The 25,242-nt window shown below is 46.8% G+C and overlaps 1 protein-coding gene and 1 long non-coding RNA gene across 3 annotated transcripts in view; both read left to right on the top strand.

Annotated features, from left to right (window-relative positions):
• Window positions 1-15,617: 15,617 nt before the first annotated feature.
• LOC144305070 (uncharacterized) lies at window positions 15,618-18,488 on the top strand. Its single transcript, XR_013372112.1, has 3 exons — window positions 15,618-15,964; window positions 17,162-17,377; window positions 17,939-18,488. It is a non-coding gene; the product is annotated as an uncharacterized LOC144305070 (long non-coding RNA).
• Window positions 18,489-23,733: 5,245 nt separating this feature from the next.
• The window catches only part of FYB2 (FYN binding protein 2), a 133,192-nt gene continuing 131,683 nt past the window's right edge, over window positions 23,734-25,242 (top strand). The window contains exon 1 of one of the 2 annotated variants that reach the window (XM_077891917.1): window positions 23,734-24,157. In XM_077891917.1, the coding sequence (XP_077748043.1) occupies window positions 23,921-24,157 (237 nt within the window). In that variant the 5' untranslated portion in view covers window positions 23,734-23,920. The remainder of the gene's footprint in view (window positions 24,158-25,242) is intronic. The other variant, XM_077891916.1, reaches the window with a different exon arrangement.

The raw sequence follows: 25,242 nt of genomic DNA, 5'->3' as shown, positions 1-25,242 counted from the left end.
GAATCGCATGTGCCTCCCTTTCTTGAGAATGCTTCTCGTGCATCTCTGTGACGCAGCATGGGGTGCTGGGGGCAGGCAGCAGTGCAAAGAACCTCAAAGAGCCTAAGGCCAGAGATGGGCACCTGGGTTTCCAGAAAAGCTCAGCCACTAATTTTCTTTGTAACCTTGTGAAAGTCACTTCAGCTCTCTGAGCCTCAGGTATCTCAACTGTAAAATGAGACTGAGGACACCTGCCTCGCAGGCCTGCTGGAAAGAGTAATTGAGATAATGTACATGAGAGTTTTTGGTAAAGCTCTGCAGGCAAGGGACCAGTGTCAAGGATGACCGTGCAAAGGGTCAGGAAGTCCGGGTAGGTACAGAGCACACGGGAGGGCCAAGTTCCAAGTTCTCATCAGCATCAGAGTCCTAGCGGACCAGGGGTGGGGGACTGGGGGAACAGACCCAATGCCCCCTGAACTGCCCTCTGATGAAAATTGCCCTGAAATCTGATGTAGGTTTTCCCTCAATGGAGGTAGAAGAAAGAGTGCTAATGTTTATGAGCATTTGTGCTCTTGCAAATCCTGATGGTAGCTTTAGATGAGAATTCTCATACCCACTCCAAAGATGAGGAGGCTGAAACCAGAAGAAGGAGAGGAGAGGGAGAGAGGATTTGAGGTCAAGTCTGCCTAGGCACCCTGTTTCTAAAATTATAAGCAGATTCGAGCCAGCTTTAAATGGGGCACAGATCCATAGTATGCTATTAAGAACACAAATGAAATATTTGGAGGAGCACTAAAATTTTCATAGGGCATCAAGGAGGATGAATCAATGTCATGAACTATAAGCATCATGAAGGCAGAGGTGGTACTCACTGCAATATCCTACCACCAGGACCACTGCCTGGGACAGAACAGGCACTTGGTAAATACTTGTCAATGAATGAACCACCCCTATGAGACTTACCGTCATCCTCTTGGCTTTTCTGGCTGACCACAATCAGAAATGGAAAGCAAGTCCCTCATGTAAATTATCCAAGGGATTTGCACACATTTACTCCATCGGTTGTTTCCATTTCTATTGCTGTGTAACAAACCACCACAAAACTCAGCGGCTAGAAACAACATTGATTTAGTATTTCTCAGGATTCTGCAGAAGGTCACTTATGGATGGGGCTGCATTCAGCTGAGAGCTCAGCTGAGGCTGGAACATACATGTGGCCTCTCATCACGCAGTAGTCTAGCCTAGGCTTCCTTCCAGCCTATCAGCTGACTTCCCAGAGAGAACACTTCTGCTTCTATCACACTTGCTAACGTCCCACTGGCAAAGCAGGTTGTGTGGCCAAGCCCAGGTCAGCGTGGGAGGAGACCACACAAGGTTGTTCATATCAGGAAGTAAAATTCATAGAGATCAGTCAGTCACATGGATCTTCATGAGCTATACTTTATAATATATATATTATATATAGCATTTGGAAATGTCCCTGGCACTTAGTTTGTATTACTTATGTATTAGTGATAGCTAAACATGATTAATACCTAATTATAGAATATCACCATGATTATTATTAAATTCCTTTATTTTTAAGAATATGAAATGAGACTGCCTTTTTTTTTTTTTTTTTTTTTTTTTTTGGAACGTGAAATGAGAACCTCATACTAGGGATGCTTTGGTGTATCCTTCAAACTCTGAGAATACTAACCCTTTGTATTACCGAAGCTACACAATTGTGTCTGAGTAGCAGAGTCAACAACAAAACATGAAGATGAATCCCTCTTTCTCTTCTTCCCCTATGCTTTTCTCTCTTACATGGTTTCCCTAAACCTGGGTATACTTTTTGCTCATTCCTAGAAGTGTTGTTGGAACTTGAAGGAGTATTACTTACCTCTTAAGAATCCATTCACTCAATACGCATTTTCCTAAGCCCATCATGGTAATCTCCTTCTCTCTTCCAGGGATACATTTGGAGGTGGACATGGGACCCAGTTCCAGCAGATGAGATGTAGATGAGCTGCACATCTGTTGGGTAACTTCTGAGGAAGACTATCCACCTTGACCCAAAGAGAAAGGTATGCCAGAGGAATCCTTGTTTCCCTTTCTACTTTTAGACCTAGTTGTATGAGGGCATGATACTTAGAAACGCCTTTTACACCCATTGTCATGTCATGACAAGAATATGCTCTGGATAACTCTCTAGCCCCAGAGGAAAAGAGACCCAGGGACTTAAAAACTCAACCTGTTGACCTTCAACTTGAAACAGAGTTGTTCGGTCAGATCCAGACTCACTCTAGCTGTCATAGTTGTCTTGGTGTGACATATTCACCACTGCTCATAAAAATCAGTTTGTTTGAGCCCCAGATCATCCCTCATCAAACCTGTGCTCAGTCCATGGCACTAGGACGTGGCCTGCAGGCTCTGACCTGCAGTCCCATCTATGCTGAGCACTGAGGCGCTGATGATTTGAATCTGTCTGTCTCACTGTTATGTGTGGAAGTAGATGACTTGTCTCTGCAGGTGACAGGACTTCTGATCAAAAAGGTGCTGTATCTGAGGAATTGCATCTAAGGAGCCTCACAACACCTCAGATTACATGACAAGGCTCTGAACATTGAACCCAAACCTAACGGCATCATGGCATAAGATCTGGGGGGGATATTGGGAGGTACTGGGTGAAAATAGCAAATGGTAAATATAAATAATTTGTTGCCAGTGGGCAGACTGTGGCATGGCTGTTTTTAAACCTATCCCAATTTGTTGATATTCTTCCCTCTTCCCTTCCAGCAATGGAAGGAGTCCCTGTCCCCTCTTTCTGAATCTGGACTCTGGGACTGTTTGATCAATAAAATATGATAGAAGTGGTGATGTGTTAGTTTCAGTTCCAGGATTTAATGAATGGACAGATTTTATTTCCTGTCTCTTGGGTCATCTACTCTTCAAACCTAGGTGCCACACTATGAGGAAGCCCAGGCCACATTGAGGGGAGGCCCATGTACATAGAGGGGAGCTGATGGGCAACCTTGCTAGCCATGTGAGTGAACTATCTGGGAAGAGGTCCCCAGATGAGCCAGCCCAGGCAATGCAGCATGGAGCAGGGATGAAGTGTCTCTGCTGAGCCCTGACCAAACTACAGATCCATAAACAAACTAAACGATTATTATAGTTTTACACTACTGTGTCTTAGGGTCCTTAGATACACAGTAATGAATAACTGGAAGAGAGATAAACCTGGTTATCTGTGGAGCCCCAACTATATGCCAAGGCCATTTCATTGACAATCACTTTGAATTCTTATAGCAATCCACTTAAATGGATGAAGAAACCAAGGCTCAGAAGGGATGCATGATTCACGAGAGACCCTGTGACTAGTAAGTGGATCAGCATGAATTTGGATTCAATCTGGATAAATTCTCCAATCCCCTAAACCATGGGAGAGTGAGGTAAAGACAACCAGTCTCCAGCTCCTGACCACCTGTTAATCTTTTTCTATGAATATCCTGCAGGGAGAGTAGGTATAAAACAAACATACCAACCTATTGTTTTTAGGTTGCATGATGCTTACTTGGGAATAATAAATGCACCCAGGTTTGAATTCAGGCACAATTTCAAGGAGCGCCCCCCTGGGGTAGGGGATCAGCTGAGCAACTTTCTGGCTGGGCTCCTTGCTTAACTTCCCTGATCTTCAGTTTCTTTGTCCATAAGATAAGGACAAAAATATCATCAGCCTCATAGAGTTGTTGTAAAGATGGATCAGATGAGGACATATTGATAAATGACTTAACACAGTACCTGGCCCCAAATAAATATTCAATATATTCTGTGTTCCTAACATTGAGGACTCAGAGAGAAGAGTTTTCTTCACTCATTCCTCCTGACCCTAAAGAGAGAGTTCCCTAGGATTGTGATGAGACAGATGCATCCCACCCCTGAGCCTCATTTATTTTAACCTCCTCAAAGATTTAGCCCTTGTGACTCCACTCCTGCAGCCCCTCCGGACAAGAATGAAGCTCAAGCCACAGCCAGTAAGCTTTGCTCACAAATTCCTCCTTCACGACTGACTGAGCCCCGATACTGGAAGGAAACATTCTGTTGAATCATGTAAATCCCCACTCATCTCCAAATTGGGTGCTGGAGTGCCTCGGGGAAGTGATTTTACAACCTCACTGACTTGAGCCAAGGTAGACTCCAATTGCTCTTGCAAGATAATTCAGCATGCGCCTGGCAGCAAGACCACGTGCAGGGGCTCCCCCCCTTCTCCCCTAGACTGAAGGGTAACAGTCTCTTCCTTCGGGAGGCAGGGGAGCGAAATCTTAAGCCTCCACCCCCTGAAGCCCTCAACAGGCAGCACAGGTGAAATTCAGAGACTCATCACTCACTCACATTCTCACTTGAACAAAGGATCTTGGATATGGGCAGGGGTGGGGAGGGCCATCTTGAGAGACGGCATCTGCAATATGAGGTCAAGGTTGCCTGTGCTTTCCCTCACAACCTCCTGGATTTCAGAGGCAGGGTAATGCTGTGATGAAGCTATCCTGACATCTCCATGCAGGAAAATGCTTTCTAGCCGGCTGTGCCTCTGGGGAGAACTGTTATCTTTTCTTGTACCACTGCCTTTTATAAAAATTTTATTTTCAAATCTAGGCCTTGCAGTAGATCATTCAATCTCTAGCCAACTGAGCTGCATGTAGTACACACCCAGCCCTGTCCATACCAAGATGCTGTGCCCCTGTTGTCACAGACGCACAGGTCCCCATGTTGCTTTGCAAGATGACCGTCTTCCCAATGGCCCAAGTCCCATTGTAAATATTAGAAAACAGGTCAACAGCTCCACCAGTAATCATAATCATAAAAATTACTATCTGTGTTAGAGCTTCATCCCCAAGGACTCAATAACCACTATATCATGTATTTGTTGCTTCAGCTCCAAAACAGAGATCTTACTGTCTGTATTTAGTACATGCAGAAAGAGGTTCAATAACCAAGTAATTTGTGTAAGGCTACACAGCTAATGTGTGGCAGTTAGAAGGTTTTTATTGAAGAATAATTGACATACAATATTGTATTAGTTTCAAGTGTATAACATCGTAATTCGATATCCATACACATTATGAAGTGATCACCACAATAAGTCTAGTTACCATCTGTCACCATACACAGTTGTTACAATATTATCGACCACATCTCTGATGCTGTACAGCATATCCCCACGACTTATTTATTTCATAACTGGAAGTTTGTGCCTCTTACTCGTTCACCTATTTCACCCATCCTCCCATCCTCCTCCCCTCTGGCAACCACCCATCTGTTCTCTGTATCAGTGAGTCTGTTTCTGGGTTTTTTGGTTTAGTTGTTTCGATATCACATATAAGTGAAATCATATGATTTTGTCTTTCTCTGATTTATTTCACTGGGTAGGATATCCTCTAGGTCCACTTTTATTGTTACAAATGGGAAGATCTCATTCTTTTTTATGGCTGAGTAATATTCCATTGGGTATATATACTATATCTTCTTTACCCATTCATCTGTCAATGCACAGTTGGGTTACTTATATCTTGGCTGTTGTAAATAATGCTGCGATGAATATAAGGGTGCATATGGCTTTTTGAGTTCATGCTTTCATGTTCTTTGGGAAAATACCTAGAAACAGAATTACTAGCTCATATCATAATTCTAATTTTTTTTAGGAACTTCCATACTGTTTTCCACAGTGGCCACACCATTGTACAAGCATTCAGTTTTCTCCAAATCCTCCCCAACACTTGTTATTTCTTGTGTTTTTGAACAGGTGTGAGGTGATATCTCATTGTGATTTTTATTTGCATTTCCCTGATGGTTTATGATGTTAAGCATCTTTTCATGCATCTGTTGGCCATCTGTATGTCTTCTCTGGAAAGGACAGAGTCAGAATTTCAGCTCCACCATTACAGACCATTGCTAAACTATCTGGGGAAAGTTCTCCTCTAATGGCTGTCCACACTCTAGAAGAACATGCTATCCAGACTGGTTGAAACTTCCCCAGCCATGCTCAGCTGAAGGATGTCTATCCATGGCTCACTTTCTCCATGTCCTGAATCAGTTCAGAGCAGGCCAGAATCCTGCTCTGTCCTCACCAGAAGATGGTATCTATCATTTGTCTTGCAGCCTTCAGCTTACTTTCTGGTATGCTTGGGGACCAATGACCTCACCAAACCCAAATGCCTGCTACTTTGGCCAAGGCAACATTCAATCCTCTGCTTTCTGGGCCCTGCTCTAGTAGATGAGCAGAATTCCTGTCAGAGGATTGGACCATGATAGAGTCTCTCAGGGGCTTCAAGGGACCAGAATCCACAGACATTCACAAATCATCCACAATGTTTTTATGAAAAGCATATATAATTTACAGTGTCTTTCGTGTCCACTTGTCCTCTTCTTTTTTTTTTTAAAGATTTTATTCATCCATTCATGAAAGACACACACAGAAAGAGAGAGAGAGAGAGAGAGATGCAGAGACACAGGCAGAGGGAGAAGCAGGCTCCTGCAGGGAGTCCGATGTAGGACTCGATACCGGGACCCCAGGATCACACCCCGGGCTAAAGGCGGTGAGCCACCCAGGCTGCCCCACTTGTTCTCTTCTAAAGGCAATTGCCCTGCCCATACACACGATAGCCCCTGGGCTCCCATGGTCAGCATGTGCCTCCCTGGTAGCTCCCAACTGTGCTAGGTGTGAACACCTGACCCAAGGCCAGCTACAATGTGGCCAAACATGAAAGCTCTGTCCAGAGACAGGTAAGCTGGCCAATCAGATTTCTACTCAGGGAGCCTGAATTGAAAGGTGTAAGGAAAATCAGTTATTCATAGCAGAAACCAAGCCTGGTCAGTTGCCCAGAGAAAAGCTGTCAGGTAGAATGGAGCCCCTCAATAAATTAATGTGATGTGCAGATAAAAATTATGACAGTATGAAAACCCAAGTAAGCAGAGGCTCTGAGGAAGACCAAGGACATGTGAGGAAACCAACTGTTGGTGGGAAGAGAAGCAGACACAAGGCAGTACTGCGGAGAGCTGACTGTGCCAATGGCAACACTGGGTGGGAGATCCACCAAGCCTTTCTGCCCTGGATCCAGGTGCCTCCCCTGGGAGGCCTGGCCACACTCTGCCTCCTGCTCTTGGACTCCTGGGGTAGCTCCTTCTCACTCATGGTCAAAGGCATCCCTACCCTGACCCCTGACCCTCCTCTTCCCTGCCAGCGCTGTCTACATAAGTCTCTTTTCGTTACCACCAAGAGAGTGTTACTAAGACTTCCATCTCCACGCACTGGTAGTTGTGTGGGGGGAATGGGCTTGTGTTTTATAGACTCTGACCTTCATGGATGCTGCACTGGATCTGCAGGCATTTGGGGAAAAAACGGCTCCATGTGTGGCCTGCCAGTAATCAAGTGGAATGGTTATGATGTTTATCTTTGGTGCCAATGTATGCATTTGTTCCCATTTTTTTAATTCTACTTTTACTTCTGGTGTTTTCATATTTGATATATCCTGGCAAGTTCCTTTCCAAAACAATAAATGGATTTTCACAAAAGGATAAGTCAGCGCAGGATGCCTGGGTGGCTCAGGGGTTGAGTCTGCCTTTGGCTCAGGTTGTGATCCCAGGGTCCTGGGATCGAGTCCTGAGTTGGGCTCCCTGCGAAGAGCCTACTTCTCCCTCAGCCTGTGTCTCTGCCCCTCACTCTGTGTGTCTCTCATGAATAAATAAATAAAATCTTAAAAAGTAAAAAAGGATAAGTCAGGCCCTGGAGGAAAGCAGAATTCCTCTTAGGTGGTTCAAAAGGAGAGAGGTGGACATGGGTGCTCTCAGGGAGGTATGGATGACATTGAAAGAACAGCCAGGGGAGCGCGAAGTGCCCAGAGATGAACAAGAGCAGGATGCTGTTAACATCCAGCTGTTTAGAGGAACAGGGCAGGAAAGATAAAGACCAGAGCCTGGTGGGTACTGGGCCATGAGGGTGATGGGAGCGGAGTGATGGAAGGATACGGATACTGCCAGAGACAGCGCTCCCAGGCAGGGAGAGGGTCAGGAGGGAAATGCCCTGACTTCATTTGCATCTTGTCTTGGGACTTCCTGCTGGTACTTGGCAACCTGAGCCAGGCAGCAAGGACGTCTAGGCAGTGCAGCGTGCATTGGTGGCACCGCGGTTAGCATAGCTGTCTTCCAGGTGCTGAGGTCAGCTCCCAGGGCAGGAGAAAGACAGAGAGGTCAGGCCAGGCAGGGTGTGTGTGTGTGTGGGGGGGGGGGGGGGGGGATTGAGAATAAGCAGCAGCAAAGGGCCAATGAGCACGAGGTCCTGGGCTTGAGCCAGGTCACAGACAGGCATCAGATCAGCAGGTGTGGTAAGCAGAGGAGAGTGTTCAGGCTTGCTTTCTTCTTTTTTTTTCTTTCTTAAGAATTTATTTATTTATTCATGAGAGACACAGAGAGAGAGGCAGAGACACAGGCAGAGGGAGAAGCAGGCTCTCTGCAGGGAACCTGATGCAGGACCTGATCTTGGGACCCCAGGATGATGACCTGAGCCGAAGGCAGATGGTCAACCGCTGAGCCACCCAGGTGTCCCTAAGGCCTGGTTTCATAGACGGAGAGCTGATGCTGAGCTCACCATGCGGCTCAACGGCAGTCTTCGTGCACAGAGGGCTTTCCTGCCGGGACCGTCAGTTGGTCTGAGCTGTGGAGCGTGTGCTTCACCCCCAGCACCCCGGCACAACCCGAGATGCCCGCACTTCACCCTCAGTTCCCCAGATCCGGGCTGAGGCTCTCAGCTTTATCAGCTCCCCAGCTCCTGTTGTTCTGCTTCTCACAGCATCAGGGGAAGGGTCCCTGAGTGGTCACTGCAGCTGATGGAGAGCTGAGGGTCTGCGTGTTCTCACTCCCGCTCTCTGCTGCTTTGTTCCCTGTCCTTGAGAACCCTCCTGAGCTCGGTGCAGCGCCTGGTTCTCCGGAGAACACACACCTGCATGGAGCAGCCTGCCTGCTTCTGCGCTAGGGGTTCCGCGGGACACCCCCCAGCCAGGCGGCCCTCGCCCTCTCCTCCTTCCTGCTGTGGCCGCAGCAGAGCAAATCCTCCTGAACCCAGGCCCCGCGGAGTCAGAATTTCTGAAAATGTAAACCCAGACTCGGTTCGAATTTATATGTTGCCATCTTTAGGAAAAGGAGAAATGATCAAAGAATAAAGCTAATATGTATTGACCAGCCACAATATGCTCGGTACTCACGTATACCGTTTCGTTTCATCTTTATGTTCATTCTGTGAGATGAGGATTGTAGGAACTGAATAGCAGAGAGGTCAATTTGTCCAAACTCTCACACTTAATGCTTGGCAGAGGCAAGATTCAGGCTCTGACTCTCTGGAGCCAAGCACCACACTTGTCCCACTATACCATGCTGCTGCTTGGGGCGGAGGGGGGGGGGGTGGCGTTGGGGAAAGAAGAAGAAGAAGAAGAAAGAAAAAGGTGCTGCTCACTGGACTGGTTGGGGAGGATCCCAGAGCTCTTTTCAACACAGCAACCTGGTTTATGAAAGCCAGGATCATCTGAGCTCCATTATAGCGTACGTCTATGGAGCTGAAAATAATAAAACTATACTTCCTAAAATAATTTTATGATGTTCATTATTCAGCTGTTTGGACAAGATTATTCTGACTTGCCACCCCCCCCCCCCACACACACACACACACATGCTGGGGAAAGAATAAGGATTCACATTTACTGTGTTGGCACTCACAGGCACACGCACCCTTCCTCCAGCCACTTCCCCCAAGCCCATCAAATTCTACTGCCTCAGGGCAAATATCTCATGCCCACCAGGGCCAGAATTCACATCCTCTGATTTGAGTTTTAAAGACAGAGATTTACACAGGATTACAATCTTTTTTTTTTTTTTTTTTTTTTGGGTTGTGGTTGTCTCCAATTTCCATTGTCTGAATCATAGCCATGGAATAAATTGAATCTTTTTCTAACGTAGAATATATTACTCTTGAAATAGTAGGAAATGTTGATAATTGCCTTTTATTGGACTCACAAATAATTTATAAGTTGGTCCGGTTTGAAAAAAATATATATATCATGGTCTTTTATTTCTTTGGCTTCTTCCTTGAGGCTAGAAGCAACGTCTAAAAATAGTTGATTGTGCGGGGACGGGCCTAGCGCTCCCCCTGGTGGCCACTTTGCAGGATTGCGGGCCCAGTAACCGGCCCTGAAGCTGCAGGCAGGGCATTTGAATAATTCTTTCTCCCCTAAGTACACAGAGAAATTTGATTTATTCTTCACAGTCATGTCTGCATTACAGAGCACTTCTCCTTATAAAGTCCATCTGCTTTGAGGATAAGTAAATGATCAATCCCTCATATACATTATCATGCAGTGAACACTTCTGTGAGTTTGTAACAGCGTCTGTGGTTCTGCCAAACGTCAGGGAGGTGGGGGTTTCTCCTTTCCTTAAGAAGACACTAAGAAAAAAAAAAAACTACAAATTGATCTTTCAATAAGCAGGGTAGCTACTTACCAAAATTTTTAAGGAAATATGAATAGGGGTAGGGTGGGGGTGGCGGGGAAGGGGGAGCAGAGGAAATAGAAACCCATGGAAATGCCATGCTTAGCTTAGAATCCTGCCTCCACTTACAAGCTGTGGTAGGCAGCACCCTAAGATGGCCCTCCACGTGGGTGACAGACACTCTCCCTCTTCTCCTGGGCACAAAGGGGAGACTATTTTGCAGGCCTCCTTGCAGCTGGGAGCCATGTGACTGAGTTCTGTAGGATGGGATGGGCCTTGCCCCTAAAGCATCCCTAGTCATTTTTCACACACACTCTGTCTCAGTATCCACACCATTGGAAACAAAGTAATCCAGGATGTCACAGTCACACCAGAGAAGTGAGCCAAATCTATGAATTGTCACTTAAAGGACGCTTGCCCAGGAGAGCCACCTGCTTCTCTTCAAATTGTGATGTGAGCAAGAAATAAATGTATATCTGCTAAGTCACTGAGATGTGAGATGTGATTTGTTAGAGCAACAAGCATTACGTACCCTGACTATTAAACATAGTCACCTAAAGCTAAGGATGGTGTAGAGACTCAGTGAAACAATGTATGTGAAAACATTTGGCAGACTCTGAGATCGATAAATGCTGGTTAAAAGTAATTGTGCCTCACATAAGCAACATTTTCATTCTGAAAGAATATTTTTGTTGTATCCCACAGGTTTCTATTGCAAAGAAGAAAAAGAAGAAGAAGAAGAAGAAGAAGAAGAAGAAGAAGAAGAAGAAGAAGAAACGACCCAACTCCAACTGGCGAGCCAAATGGAGATTTCATTAGCTCCCAGAGCTGAAAACTCCAAGTATAGATTAAGCCATAGGACTGGTTTAATCCAGCCAGCAGCTTGAGGACCCAGGTCCTTTCTGTGGTTCCACTCTTTCTTCAGGTAAGCTTCAATTTATTTTTTTTTAAGATTTTATTTATTTATTCATAAGAGACACAGAGGAAGAGGCAGAGACACAGGCAGAGGGACAAGCAGGCTCCATGCAGGGAGCCCGACACGGGACTCGATCCCTGGACCCAGGAATTAGGACCTCAGCTGAAGGCAGATGCTTCACTGAGCCACCCAGGTGTCCCAGGAAAGCCTTAATTTAAACCTGACTCTCCTAATGGTCAAAGATGGTTTCAATAGCCTCCATTACTACTACACACATTCCTAGTTTACTTTGGGAGCGAGAAGAAATCTCATCTTACAACTCTAAGAAAGAATCCTCTGGTTCCTCTGATTGGACTGGCTTGGATCACATGCTCACTCTGCAGTCAATTACTTTGTTGAAGTGGAAAATGTGCTGATGAGCTGCCAATCAGGACCCATACCTAGAGCCAGGGGTGGGATCAGCTTTCCTTAAATCCCATAATCTGGTGGGGAAAGAATGAGAGCACACATTTTCTAAAAGGATGTTTTTAAGCAGAGGTGAAAAGGGGCAATGAGTGCTAGGAGGCTACCAAACCTGTGTGCTACAATGGGTATGTTTATTTCCCTTGAAGCAAAAAACAAGTTGTACTGGTAGATAGTAAATGTTATTTTGTGATCACTCGGAGTGATCCAACCTTTCAGAAATCTGTAAGTTAACTGGACATTATAGTTTTCAACTTCCTAACCTCCGACAATGAGTTCCCTAAAATATCCTCAGATATTGACTTCTTGAAATATACTCAGATATCGACTTCCTGTCTTTCTTGACAGTGCAGTGTAAAAAAAAAAAAAAAAAAAAAAAAAGAAGTCTCCTAAGAATAATTTACTTTCTCACTCTTCTGCTTTCTTTTCCCCTCTTTGCTTCTTTGTACCTTCCTTTGATTCTATGCAAGCCTTTTAGAAAGCATGAGATGCTGTACAATAGAGAGGCAATTATTCTTTTCGTTGGCCCTTCATGCCTAAAGTAAATCATAGGATACATAATCATAAAGTAATGAGACAGATTTTTAAACTGACTACATAGATATCTGAACGTGTGCTGCTCCTCTGAGCAGTCACCTAAAGATGCGCTGTTCATATTTCAGTGATGCAGCCATAGCTCGAATTGTATTGATTACACCTCAATTTTAACCAAAAAAGCGCAGCAGCTTGATCGACCGTATTACGTTTCCAATTTGATTCCCAATCCCTTATACGATCTTCAACAAAATGAAGCTATCTTCCAAAGCAAAGATTTGTCTTTTCAAATGACATAGCTTGGGATCAGAGGACAATTGTCACTAGAGGATTCCAAAAATATTCTGAATAAGCAGCAAAGAGTGAATACTGAGGAGATCACGCGAGATTCACATTTGTTGGACAGAGAGCAGGTGGCAGGGTATTCTTCTCTTCCTCCACAAGGAAGGTGACCTGTTCAGCCCCCTCTGGGTCACCCTACAGCTGAATTTTCCCAGACGGGTGAAATCTGAGCTGCCCAGCCTGCCGATCAGGCCTCGAGCTGCCCCTACAGTCTTCTTTTGTCTCTTTTTGGCTGCTCTCCCACCCCACACCCTGCATTCTTGCCAGGCCAGAGCTCTCTCCACTCCCTAGGGATGCGGGTCCTCCCCAGCGGCCAGCGGCCCTGCCATCGCGTCCCCTAACATGCCCCTCCTTGCTCTCATGTCAGACTCTCGGGCCTCACTCAAGACCCAGCTCATCTGTCATCTCCAAAATTGTTCCTAACATAAAAGATAGTGAAAGGGAATAAAAGGGAAAGGAGAAAAAATGAGTGGGAAGTGTCAGAAAGGGAAACAGAACATCAAAGACTCCTAACTCTGGGAAACGAACTAGGGGTGGTGGAAGGGGAGGTGGGCGGGGGGTGGGGGTGACTGGGTGATGGGCACTGAGGTGGGCACTTGACGGGATGAGCACTGGGTGTTATTCTATGTGTTGGCAAATTGAACACCAATAAAAAATAAATTTATAAAAAAAATTGTTCCTAATCCTTTCCTGCCACAGAAAAGGGACTTTGTTGCTCTTTCTTTTTCTTCTTGTAGCTGGAAAAAAAAAAAACAAAGTCTATTATAGCACTTGTGTTTTCTCCTGTACTATTTTCATTTATCAAGAATGCTTGGCCTAGGACAGATTGCCCACAGGGCCCTTGTTCACCCCAGCCCTGCTCTTTCCTGTGTGGCAGGGCGTCTGACCCCTGCAGGCTGCCGAGCTCAGGCTCCTGTGTTGGCTGGCTGTGCCTGGATTTGGCCAGTCGGAGACACAGACAGGAGACTGAAGGACGGGAGGTAAAGGCGAAGCCTGAATATTTCGTCCCTACTCTAGAAGCTTCAGGAGCCGTATATGCTCATGACACTTTCTTTCCTCCAGTGGTTCCAATCTTCTCTGGATGATCCCAGCTTCAGGCCCTGGTAACACCACCTCTGCTTTGTCCCTCCAACCTAGGGGCTTCCAACTGTTGCTTAGCTCTGAGTTTCCTTGCAGCCCCCATTTCGGTCCCCTACTCCTCCATCCCTGATGTAACCAAGTGTCTGTACTAAGTCCCCTCTGTTTCAAATGTTTAGACTGATTTCTGTTGTCCTAATTGGACCCTGGCTGACACATCAGCTCTTCTCCCCACGGAGCAGTTGATTTCAGGAATGACATCAGTGCACGGATAGACAACCATGTTTACTATGTCCACTTTCTAAGATGTTTTCACGGCTCTTCCTGTCAATCTCCTTTTCCCCCTATGGTCAAAACTCCCCCCCCCCCTTTTTTTTCAAGCTCTTTTCCTAGTTGGATTTCCCAACCTCAAAACCTGTGTCCAAGTTTACCCATACCCGAGTCCTGCATGGCATCTGCATTGCTAACAGATGGTGAGAACATTGGGTCCAGAGTGAGATCATCAAGATTAGAACAGTTGCAGAATCCAAAACCCAAGGTTGTTGGCTGCAACCCACAGGACAATGGTAAAGGATTCATTATCTTCCCACTCTTCAGGTCTGATATATAACTGAAACCAGAGCCAGGCAAATTTACAGTTATTTCCGGAGCCCAGTGCAATTTGCCGATAAAAGGAAGACGCATGTTTGTGGCCAAAGTGGAAGATTGGGCACTGGATCGGCTGCTAAAATGTTCCCCTGTGCACGAGGCCAGCACACAGCCGGATGGTCTCCTCAGTGCTGCCCAGAGCATCACTTTATTTCCACAATCTGGAAGCCAAGTGAATACAAACCAGGCATTTGGAAGAGATTGGGAATTGCTGGGGGTTAAGGTTTCTGCAACAATGGAGAGGATGGTGCAGCCCACCTTTCTGCCTCGCTCCTGCTCCACGTGTCTCTCAGGTCACCTTGACCCCTCCTGGGCTGGGCCATAAATGAGACTGAGCAACTACTGAGAAGACTCTTAACACCAAAGTAGGAAAAGGAAAATAATCCAACTTATTGGAATCTCACCTAAAAGGTAACACATTTATTGTGGTCTTTGCACTGAATAGGATACAGAGGATTAGAAGAAGTGGGAACCAATTCCTGCCCTGCTGTCTCCTGGGGAGAGATGAGCACAGAGGGACAAAGGCAGGTAGTTGGGCTGAGCCAAAACCCAGGTGCTCTGTGCCGGGTGCACATAAGAATCATGCTCTGGGTGAGTCTGGTCAGAGGCTATCCCCAGCTTGCACACTTCCCAGCCTGGTGACCTTGATCTGTGTGACTTCCACATCTCTGAATCTCAGCTATCTCGTCTGTAAAGGTAGAGTTAGGGCCTGCCTCATGGCTGTGAGTATAAAATGAGCTTATGCACAAAGAGTTCTTCATACCTGGCCAGATACAATGTAAACCCAAGGACACAGATGTCATCATGATAGCCATCCTTGGTAATGGCAGTAGTGAGGCTCCACCAACTGCTTCATGGGCTCTGGACATTGCAAGGAGGAGCCAGGACTGGAAAGGAAGACCGTAATGACACCAAATGGTGACTCCAGCTGACAGCCTGCCTGGTGGGCACCCAGGTAGCCCTTTTTGAAGATCCTCAGAAATCCTGGGAGGGTGAGGACTTTATAGAGGATTCAGAGATCTTATCATATGGACAAAAACAGGACCAGTTGTGTGGTCACGGTTGGGTTATGAGATCAATGATGCAGGAATTATGAGAACAGAGGATTGGGTAAATTACCTTGCCTGCAATCGTCAGGAAAGGCTCAATGCCAGTGATCACCTGCACTGGCTCGGAATGGTTAGGGGGAATGCATGGGTACATGACAGGCATGCCAGGGCACAGCATTCCAGGTAGAGGAAATGGGATAGGCAAGTATCTAGAGGAAAGAAATAGCAGTGGGAGCCCAAGAATGAAGACATTCAGCATGGCAGGTGTATAGGGAGGGAGTCAAGAGACAGGAGCTAAGGCTCAAGAAGCTCCACGGGGCTAACTCTGAAGAGCCTTGTGTGCCCTGGGACAGAGTCTGGACTTTTCCCTGTGGCATGAGAGAGTCAGAGGAGGTTTTTGGTGGTGGACAACCTGGTCGTATTTGTCTTGGGGAAGATCACTCAGGTAACAATAACAGGGCTGATTTGGTGCGAGGTGGGAGATTGGAGGCAGGGGCCCCACAGCCCTAAATCTACAACATACCAAAGTGATTGAACAGAGGTTTCTGAATAGTCATTTCCTGAAATGAAACTAGACTAGAAGTCCCTTGAGGGCAAGGACTGTACCTCTTCTGTGCCAGAGAAAGTCAAGTGCTGAACAAGAATGGGCATGGAGTAACTAGTTCCTAAAGATCACTGAATGAAGCACAACCAACTGCATTCAGGAGGTGGAGGATTGATGGGAGTCGGGCATGTCCAAGGTTCTTGTTTGGGAAAATGGATGAGCTTGGTCAAGGAGATTGAGTCATTGGTTGGGTTATGGCTTTGCCTTTGTTGGAAGTGTCTACGGAATGCCCAAGTGAGCAGTCCAGCAAGTAGTGTATATGGATATATACCATGAGTCCTCACCAAATAAAATAACTCCTAGCTCAACACACTGAGTAGGTACCCAATAAATATATGTTGGCTGAATGAATGAGTGAATGGGTCTGGAGATTCCTTGAACACCTTCTACAAAGCAGGACCCCTTGTTATGTTACTCCCTGCCATTTCCTTCATAGTGCTCACAGGTGTGAGCAATCCTATAATGACTCACCTGTACAGCGCCGGACTCCCTACCTACAGTACAGTTAGCTAGGTCTTGGTCTAGCCCATGGTGGATATTAGGTAAATACTTGCTGAGTTAATGAAGGGTTGGGGCTGTGGATGTGGGCATGGACAGGATATACGAGGAAGCAGAAAGAAACTATGGATCCAGACAAGCTGGAGACTAGATCAAATAGGGAACTTCCATGTTCCAAGCTATTTGTTTGTAATATTTGTCTTCGAATTTCACTTCCCTCATCCTGCCCCTCCACATGCCACATCCCCAGAGGCTAGCCTTGATGCAATTCTCTCAAGTCCCTCTCTGAGCTGCTGTTCTCTCATCTGTAAAATGGGGATTTATTGTGCACCCTGCCTGCTTTACTAGGTGGCCGGGAGCATTCGTGAGCTCATTCCGTCCAACAAATGTTGACGTGGGTGGTTAAATGCCACATGATAAATACCTTTGAATGAAGACACTGAGCTCCCCCACTCAGTTCCATGTGACTTGGAGCAGCATCCTCTGCTCTGGGAGGCCGTGGGCAATACGATCTCTGTGACACACCACCTCCCTTCCCAGGAATCCTTTCATTTCGATACAAAAGACTCTCATCTTGCTGCCTGAACAGGGGCCAGATGGCCTGTCCTGTCCAAGGCCACATCCAGAGCTGATGAAGATCTGTTGCACAAGGGCTATGCCAGTGAGGCCTGGCTACATCCTACCTCCCTGCACACTGTTGTCCCAACTCGTGGCAGCTTGCAGCCTGAGCTGCTGGTCATTCTGGCCATGGAGCTGGTAAGCAGGGGAGAATAGACATTAAGAGAAAAGAATGCACAGCGCCAATGGCTGCTTTCAGGATGACAAAGGGTTGGGAACAGGGACTCCTGCAAACAGAGACCACGCTTTTTAAAATTTTCATCTCCCTGAAGGGCCCGCCTGCACTTTAGTGGTGAACACAGGTCTTTGCATAGACTATTCTCTCCCTCTGGATTACCCCATCCCTGAGCATCTTAGGACTAAGATCAGGGCTTATTCCCACAGTGAAGCCTTTCTTCACCATCTGAGCAGACACAGGCACCTTGTCCTCTGTGAACAGGAAAGAGGGGAGAGTTCCAGCCTTTATCGAGTACGATTAGGTGTCGACGACCCTGTGGGATTCTTCATATACCTTCTACCGTTTCATACCAGAACCCTTTGTGGCGCTGAGTTGTTAGTTCCATTTTTCAGATGGGAAAGCTAAGGATCAGAGAAACAAGTCACTTGGTCGAAGGTACAGCTAGTGAATGGTTGAGCCAAGATTGGTCAAAAATCATATACACGGTGTTTACACGGCTCTTTCTTCGTATTTCTAACCAGGTGCTAATTGTGCAGTTTAATGGATATCCCCAGGGCAATCCTCTTCTGAGATTGCTGCCAAAGGACAAGAGGAGAAGTAGACAACTGAGCAGGCCTTGGAATAACATTAATTCCTTCTTCCACAACCCATTGACCAGAACCTGGTCACATCACCAAACCTAATCACCAGGGAGGTTGGAAAGTACAGTGTTCTCATAGACCCAAGAACCGGGACTTGATGAACATGAAGCATTTCCTCTGCCCATCTCACCACCCTTAGTAAAATAGCCTCTGGAAGCCGCAACATGTGAGGAGAGGCAGCTGTATCGCAGCCACCTGAGGCTCCCAACAGCTCTTCTCCATCTCATCAACCGTGCGGGATGTCTCAGGAACCAGTGCCACAGCCAGGCTGGCCTCAGAGGACTTTGCTCTCCCTCCTCCTTTATTTAACATCCCATCCTAAATGTGGACCAAGCTACTTCCTTTCTCACTCTGCCAGAGCTGAGGTTAAATGTCCGGCTATACTAGACTTTACCAAAGACTGGGATAATGGTATATGAGGAATAAACAAAGAGCCATATTTGCTAACTTTCTTTTTTAAAAAAAAAGATTGTATTTATTTATTCATGAGAGACACACACACAGAGAGGCAGAGACATAGGCATAGGGTGAAGCAGGCTCCCCGTAGGGAGCCCATTACAGGACTTGATCCCAGGACCCTGGGATCATGACCTGAGCCAAAGGCAGAACCGTGCTCAACCACTAAGCCACTCAGGTGCCCTAATTTGCTTTTTTTAAAAAAAATATTTTTTTATTTGATCATACGAGAGTGTGAGCATGAGCAGAGGGAGAGTCAGAGGGAGAGGGAGAAGCAGAGTCTCTGCTAAGCAGGGAGCCCAAACTTGGGCTCAATCCCAGGACCCTGGGATCACGACCCGAGCCACAAGGCAACTGCCCAACCAACTAAGCCACCCAGGTGTCCCTACTGATTTGCTGTTTTTTTTAGTAGAGTTTATGCATCCTCAGCTTGGGTCTTCCCTAAGACCACCTGCCTACCACACTCCTGTCCTATAACCACAGGCCAGAGGCATCTGACCCCCTACTATCCAGGAATGCCCACACATGTGTCTTAAGTCCACAAAGCATAGGCATAATGTGATATTTATGGGGGAGCAGTTAGAGGAGAGGATGTGTACATGGTGCAGGAGAGAAGCTATGCCTCCCTAACTCCTTGCAGGGAAAGAAGTTCTAACTCTTATACTTAAATAGAGCTTTCAGACACACATTCGAAATCAGCTCCCCAAATTATGATTCACAAGTCACACACCAATTGGCCTGTAGATTTCTTGGGGAGACCTCTCTCTCCTCTATCCCAGTACTCTGAGCCTCCAAGCACAGCCGGCATGTAGCATTTCTATGCCTTCAAGTCCAAACCCAAGAAAATGAGTTCCAAAGAGAGAGAGTTCCCTGCTTAGATTTTCCATCCTAGGACCCGCTTCTCTGAATGATGGGACATGAAAGTGGTTGGTATTGGGGCTGGTTCTGTACTTGCAGGCAAGCCGCATCTCCTTCCCAAAGGGGAGTGGTCTTCCTTCGATCTCAACAAAATAAGCATATCAGAAAGCATCTTAATAATTCATCTGAGTGACACATACATAATGTAATGGCATTCAGTGGAGCAAGTCGGTTTCCTTAGAAGAATCTATGATGTTTCCACCCTCCCAGCTTGGAACATAGCACGTGGCACGGAGGAGGTACTCAGATCCTGGGTTAAAAGGCTATTAAAAGGAAAGCAGCTTGCCTTGGTCATGTTTGCTTACCATCCTTTAAGAAACCTCTTACTAAATCACAATATACTATTAAGATGATGACTGTAATGAGCACAGAATTGAGATGTGAGCTTCCTTCAAGGCGAAAGAGAAACCAGCTGGGTTATAGTTCTAAGTTCTCACTAAAAAAGGAAACAGACCCTTTCTTGAGCCCACATACCTCCCAAGATAGTTTTAGGCATTTTATCCTTAAATAATTTGCTTTCCAATAATTGTTTGCCTTGCAATAATCATCCCTTATATCTGTGCTGTTTATCCATCCCTTCTGACCTTCCCATCCACCTGTCCTATGGGTAGCTATCACTTTCACTTTTAACCACCCTGTTTCGCTTGACACTGTGTTGCCCACCCCCTCAAGTCCCTCCGGGCGGCAGGGAATGGAGGAAGAAGTGATAGATGAGGGTAGGGCAGATCCAAGCAGAGAATCAGCCCTGTACTCCACATGGCCAGGGCATTTGCCTCGGCCGTCCTGAGCTTCCTCGTCTCGCCCGCCAGCTAAGGCTAACATCGGTGATCTCACCACATTGTCATGAGGAATGCAGGAAAATACGTGCAGACCGTGCACCCTGTCACACAACAGGCTCTCAATAAATTTAAATTCCTCCTTCCTCCTCTCCCTTTTGAAAATAGTCGGGATATAAATTATACATAAATAAATTACACGTTACACTGGAAATCCTCAGAAATGATTAATGTAACCAATAATAATTTTGATATTAATAATAGGTGACTTCAGCAGCACCATCCTAATTCTGACCATCAATCTGTGTGCTCCGGCCCTGTCATCATAATAACACATAGTATTCAAAGTTTACCCTGGAAAGGGCTGAGTGCACATAATTTCCCATTTTCAGATATCTTTTAAATCCTTTTTTACATTAGAGTATCCTGCTACAAACCATTGCTTGTGGTGCAAAGTGTGGGCATTGTGTTTGCCAATAAATGAAAGACAGACATGAATGGAAACACTGCAAAGCTACAAGCAGTACCTGAGACTGAATGTAAGGTTTGGAAGCATTAAGAATGTACTGGAAATAGTGATTTCTATTGCTTGGTGCACTAAAAAAAATGGACCTCATTGGAGAGTATGGTACATTATCCCCATTCCCCGAAGGGACAAACTGAAACCAGGCCCTTGAAAGACAGAAATGTCTAGAAGTATCTGCTAAGTATCAGTCCAAGTATCTGCTAAGCTTTCTGCTGACTTCTTTCGAACTTGAGTTTGGAAAAAAAAATTGCTGCAAAGAAACCTTCAAGCTTTCAGAGTTCTGTGTTTATTATTCTGTATTTCTCTAAGATTTAAATGGAAGCAACCAGAGTGGTGGTGGGTGTGGATTTTGGAGTCAGATTGCTTGGGTTGGAATGTTTGTCATTCCGCTTGCCACTGCATTTCTCTGAATCGGTGATGAACTCCTGTGTGCCTCAGTTTCCTCAAATGAACAATGAGGGTCATAATAAGGACTAGATGAGGTGGCATTTCTAAAGGCTGGGGCTCTGTCCCTGGAGGGAAGTAGACACGTCAGTTGGTGATGAAATGGAGGTCACAGGGAGAGTCGTCCTGGTCTGAAGCTAGAGGCAGGACACCCAAGCCCCTTTTATATAGTAGGATCTCATTCATCTTTATTCAGTTGGATTATTTATTCCTAAGGTGTAATGAGATCTGGCTAAGCTCAGATCAAACCCCTGACTTCACAGCCAGACCCTCCCCACAACATCGGTACCTTGTATCTGCCTTCTCTGCCTCCACCCCCCCATGTGCAGGTATATGAGTACCTGTATCAAGCTGGATGCAAGGACCAGCCACCATGGGATGGGAGCCCATGAGCAAAATGGGTTCGTGATAGGGAAATGAAACAAGGCTACAACATTTGTACACTCATGTGTAGCATGTGCAGGTTGACACTGACACAGCCACCGTGAATTGAGGAGAGAGGGAGGTAAAAAAATAAATTGGTGCCTACTTAATTCTCAGCACAGCAGAGATATTCACATGGCACATGGACCCTTAGGCCAATGCTGCCAGCCCTCTTACCTGGTTTTGCAGGTAAGGAAGGCACATCTCAGAGACAATTGTTGACATCCCCAAGGCCAAGAGTTAGGGAGAAACAGAGTCTAGCACCTAGAGGATCATAAGGTAATAACAGGAGATCTTACAGGGTTCCATGAGTCACGGTTCTTAGGCCTACTTGCAAAACACTCCTAACAACTACAAATAATTGGCACCTACTACATTCCATGAACCAAACCCCAGAAGCACAGAGCATGTAGTCCTTCCAGGTGCAAGGAGGCCTTCCCACCCCACTCCCCCCCAACCTACCTTCACCTTTGTAGGCTAGTCTGAACCCATCAGGGGGAAACTTGGCAACAAACTGAGGGTTGCTGGAGGGGAGGTGGGTGAGAGGGTGATGGAGTAGCTGAGTGGGGGACATTAAGGAGGGCACGTGATGTGATGAGCACTAGGCGTTATATAAGACCGATGAACTACTGAACTCTCTCTAAAACTAATGACATACTATACGTTAGCTAATTGAATTTACATTTAAAAAAAAGAGCAGAGGGAATTTGACAACCCCATTGTCAGCTGTTATTGAGAGGGGGTCTCCTCCTTCTCTTGAGAGCTTCCTCCATCACATCATTTACAAATTTATACAAGACATCATTGCCTTGAACTGCAGTGAGAAAGGAGAAAAGAGTTTACAATCTTTGGCCTGTGCCCTGTTACGCTTAGAGGAGTGGGCCTCCAATCTGATTGTGAGGGGAGCCCAGCGTGGATCAAACTGAGTCATGAAATCGATGCAGTGAGGTGTGCTGACCATTGATTTTTTAATTTAATGGCGCATCATGGCTCAGAAAAGAATGGAAAGTAACAGCATGATCGCACCCATAGTAAGAGTGATTATCATTCTGAAAAATTTTTATTTTAGTACGTGGGCATGCATGTATGTCTGTGTGCAGGGTCATGATGTAGAAGATATATCTTATTGCAAGTCATTAATTATTAAAACAAACCTAAACAGCTTATTTAAAATCCAGATTCCCATGGGGATCCCTGGGTGGCGCAGCGGTTTGGCGCCTGCCTTTGGCCCAGAGCACGATCCTGGAGACCCGGGATCGAGTCCCACATCAGGCTCCTGGTGCATGGAGCCTGCTTCTCTCTCTGCCTCCCTCTCTCTCTCTCTCTGTGACTATCATAAATAAATAAAAATTTAAAAATAAATAAATAAAATAAAATCCAGATTCCCACACCGTAGACTAGAACTGATTTATCTCTGCCTTGGGAACTTGGAACCTGTATTTTTAACAGATCCCCTGGCAGCTGTGATGATCAGCCAGGTATGAGAACCACCTGTTGGAGGGCAAGGGCACGCAGCTGGGCTTTCCTCACCTGCCTCTACCTCCTCTTCTGGAACAGCGTCATGCTCATACTGAGCCCTAACAAAGCAAGAGAAGTCACAGAGACCTGGCTTGAAGTAGCACGGGGGGCCTGCGCTGCCAGCCTCCAACCCCAGAACACCACTGAGCTCTTAAGAACTGGAAAATGAGGTGGAACTGGAAAATCACCAAGTGTCTGAAACACAAAAGCAAGAAAAGCCCCTCCTCCACCCCACCGCACGCCACTCCACCCACCAGAAAAACAGAACCATCTTACAGTCAGCCAGACCTAAGTTCAGGTCCTGAGCCTATGCGATCTGGGCAGGTTGATGGGATTTCTCTGGGCCTCCTCTGGACCATTTAGTGCTTCCCAAAGGTGTGGTAGGATCTGATATAATGTATTCACAGGCTTAGATAGTGTCAGCTCCCAAACAGGTGGTCTAGGACAGCAGCTCCCTTTCTGGCCCCCCACCCTACTGCCCCTGCAAGCTTAGGGACGCCCTGTCCCCTTCGGGAGCCTTAGGTGAAGTAGCCATCTCAGGGGCGGGGTTGGGCCAAGGCTGTCATTAACGGAGATTGCATTGTCCAGTCCGAGCATTCTGTTCTAACAGGAGTCCTGCCACCCCCATTCCTCAGCAGCTCCCCCGTGCCTTGGGCACAACGTGAACTCCTCTGGAGAGGGACTGTTGGAACATCCCGGGGGAGAGCCACTTGCTGCCACGAAGGGCTGGGTGGCTGCGTCCTAGGAGAGAGCGGACCCCTTCCCTGCTGCAGGTGCCTGGTGTCCTGCAAAGCGTGGCAGATGGAGGCTGGTCTGCACCCAGCCAGCCCTGGGAAAGCTCCAGCCCCGGGAGAGGGAGGAGCTGCTCCCCAGGTGGGGCAGGTGGGGGGCCTGGGCTCAGGTGTGTCTCGGGCTCTGGGACGTGAGTGCTCCCGGGCCAGTGCTGGCAAGTCAAAGCTGGCTCTCGGCCCCAGGATACAGCTCTGGGAAGCTGCGTTTGTCTCCCAGACTCTGCCTCGGAGGAAGGCCATGGAAGGGGTAAGACATGTCAGTTTGGTTGCCGGCTTGCTCTGTGTTCTTTCTAGTGCCTGCCAGTAGCGTGGGAAAAGGCTGCCTCTGCCTCCTGGAGAGGAATAAACACGCATGGGGCTTGTGCCTGACAATTCACGCTAGTCTTGCTCTGTCGGGGGAGGTGGGATTGAAGGAGGGGACGCATGGTGTCCCCATGCCACCTCTGGGGGTGAGGGAGCAAGAGGCTCTCGGGAAGGGTGGCATAAGGGGTCCTAGCTCTCACCGCCCCCCGCCAGCTAGGTTTCTGACCTATCCCCCCACACCCCCCACCCCAGCCTGGGTCTCATGCCTGTTGGCTTTTCTGTTTGTTTGCCCTTGTGGACTGTGTTGATCCCCCTGGTGATAAGCGGGCTTCCTGGTCAGAGGGCAGGGCTGCCTGGTGCTCTTCTATAGCTTGTGGCTTTAGTGTGGGCTCTGCTCCTTATTAGCTGTGTGGCCTGGATCAAGTGAGTTCATCCCTCTGCACCCCCCTGGGTTCCTTGCTCATGAAATGGGACTACTGTTACAGTAAGCAGTTCTGAGATTTTTGGAGGTGCTTATAAAGATAGAGATGACCCGTGGGCAAGTGCCCAGCACACAGCTGGCAGACTTGCCTTCCTGCGTGGTAGCGTGCTGTTTGCGTGGGTGCAGAGCTTCTCAGCTGAATGACGTCCTCTCATTCCTTCTCCAATTCTCTATTTCCCTCCTTTCCCCTCTTCAAAGTTAATTTCTTTCCAAGGGGGACAGGGTAGTCTTCTGTTTCCATGTGTTCTTTAGTACGCATTTGGAGTCAAGTCCTTTTCTCCCAATTTAAAACCAAACTTCTAGGAGGGAAGCCACATGATTCACAGGAGGGAGGACTCATTTCATCTGTCACCCAACAGAAAAAGCTTCCTTTTGTCCTGCCTCGGGCGTGAGACATGTCTCTCTAACTGATCAGTCCAACTAGTGGAGTTTGGAAAAGAGTGAGCAAGGGCATATGGTATTCCATCTCATCTCCCTTCTGAATTCTCTCTCCCCCAACTCCTGGCCCAGCAGCTTTTGAGAAGCTCCTCCGTGATGGAAAAATGTCA

Source organism: Canis aureus, chromosome 3, assembly GCF_053574225.1.
Source record: "Canis aureus isolate CA01 chromosome 3, VMU_Caureus_v.1.0, whole genome shotgun sequence".
NCBI classification, from domain to species: Eukaryota; Metazoa; Chordata; class Mammalia; order Carnivora; family Canidae; genus Canis; species Canis aureus.
This window is presented reverse-complemented; position numbering and strand designations above follow the sequence as displayed.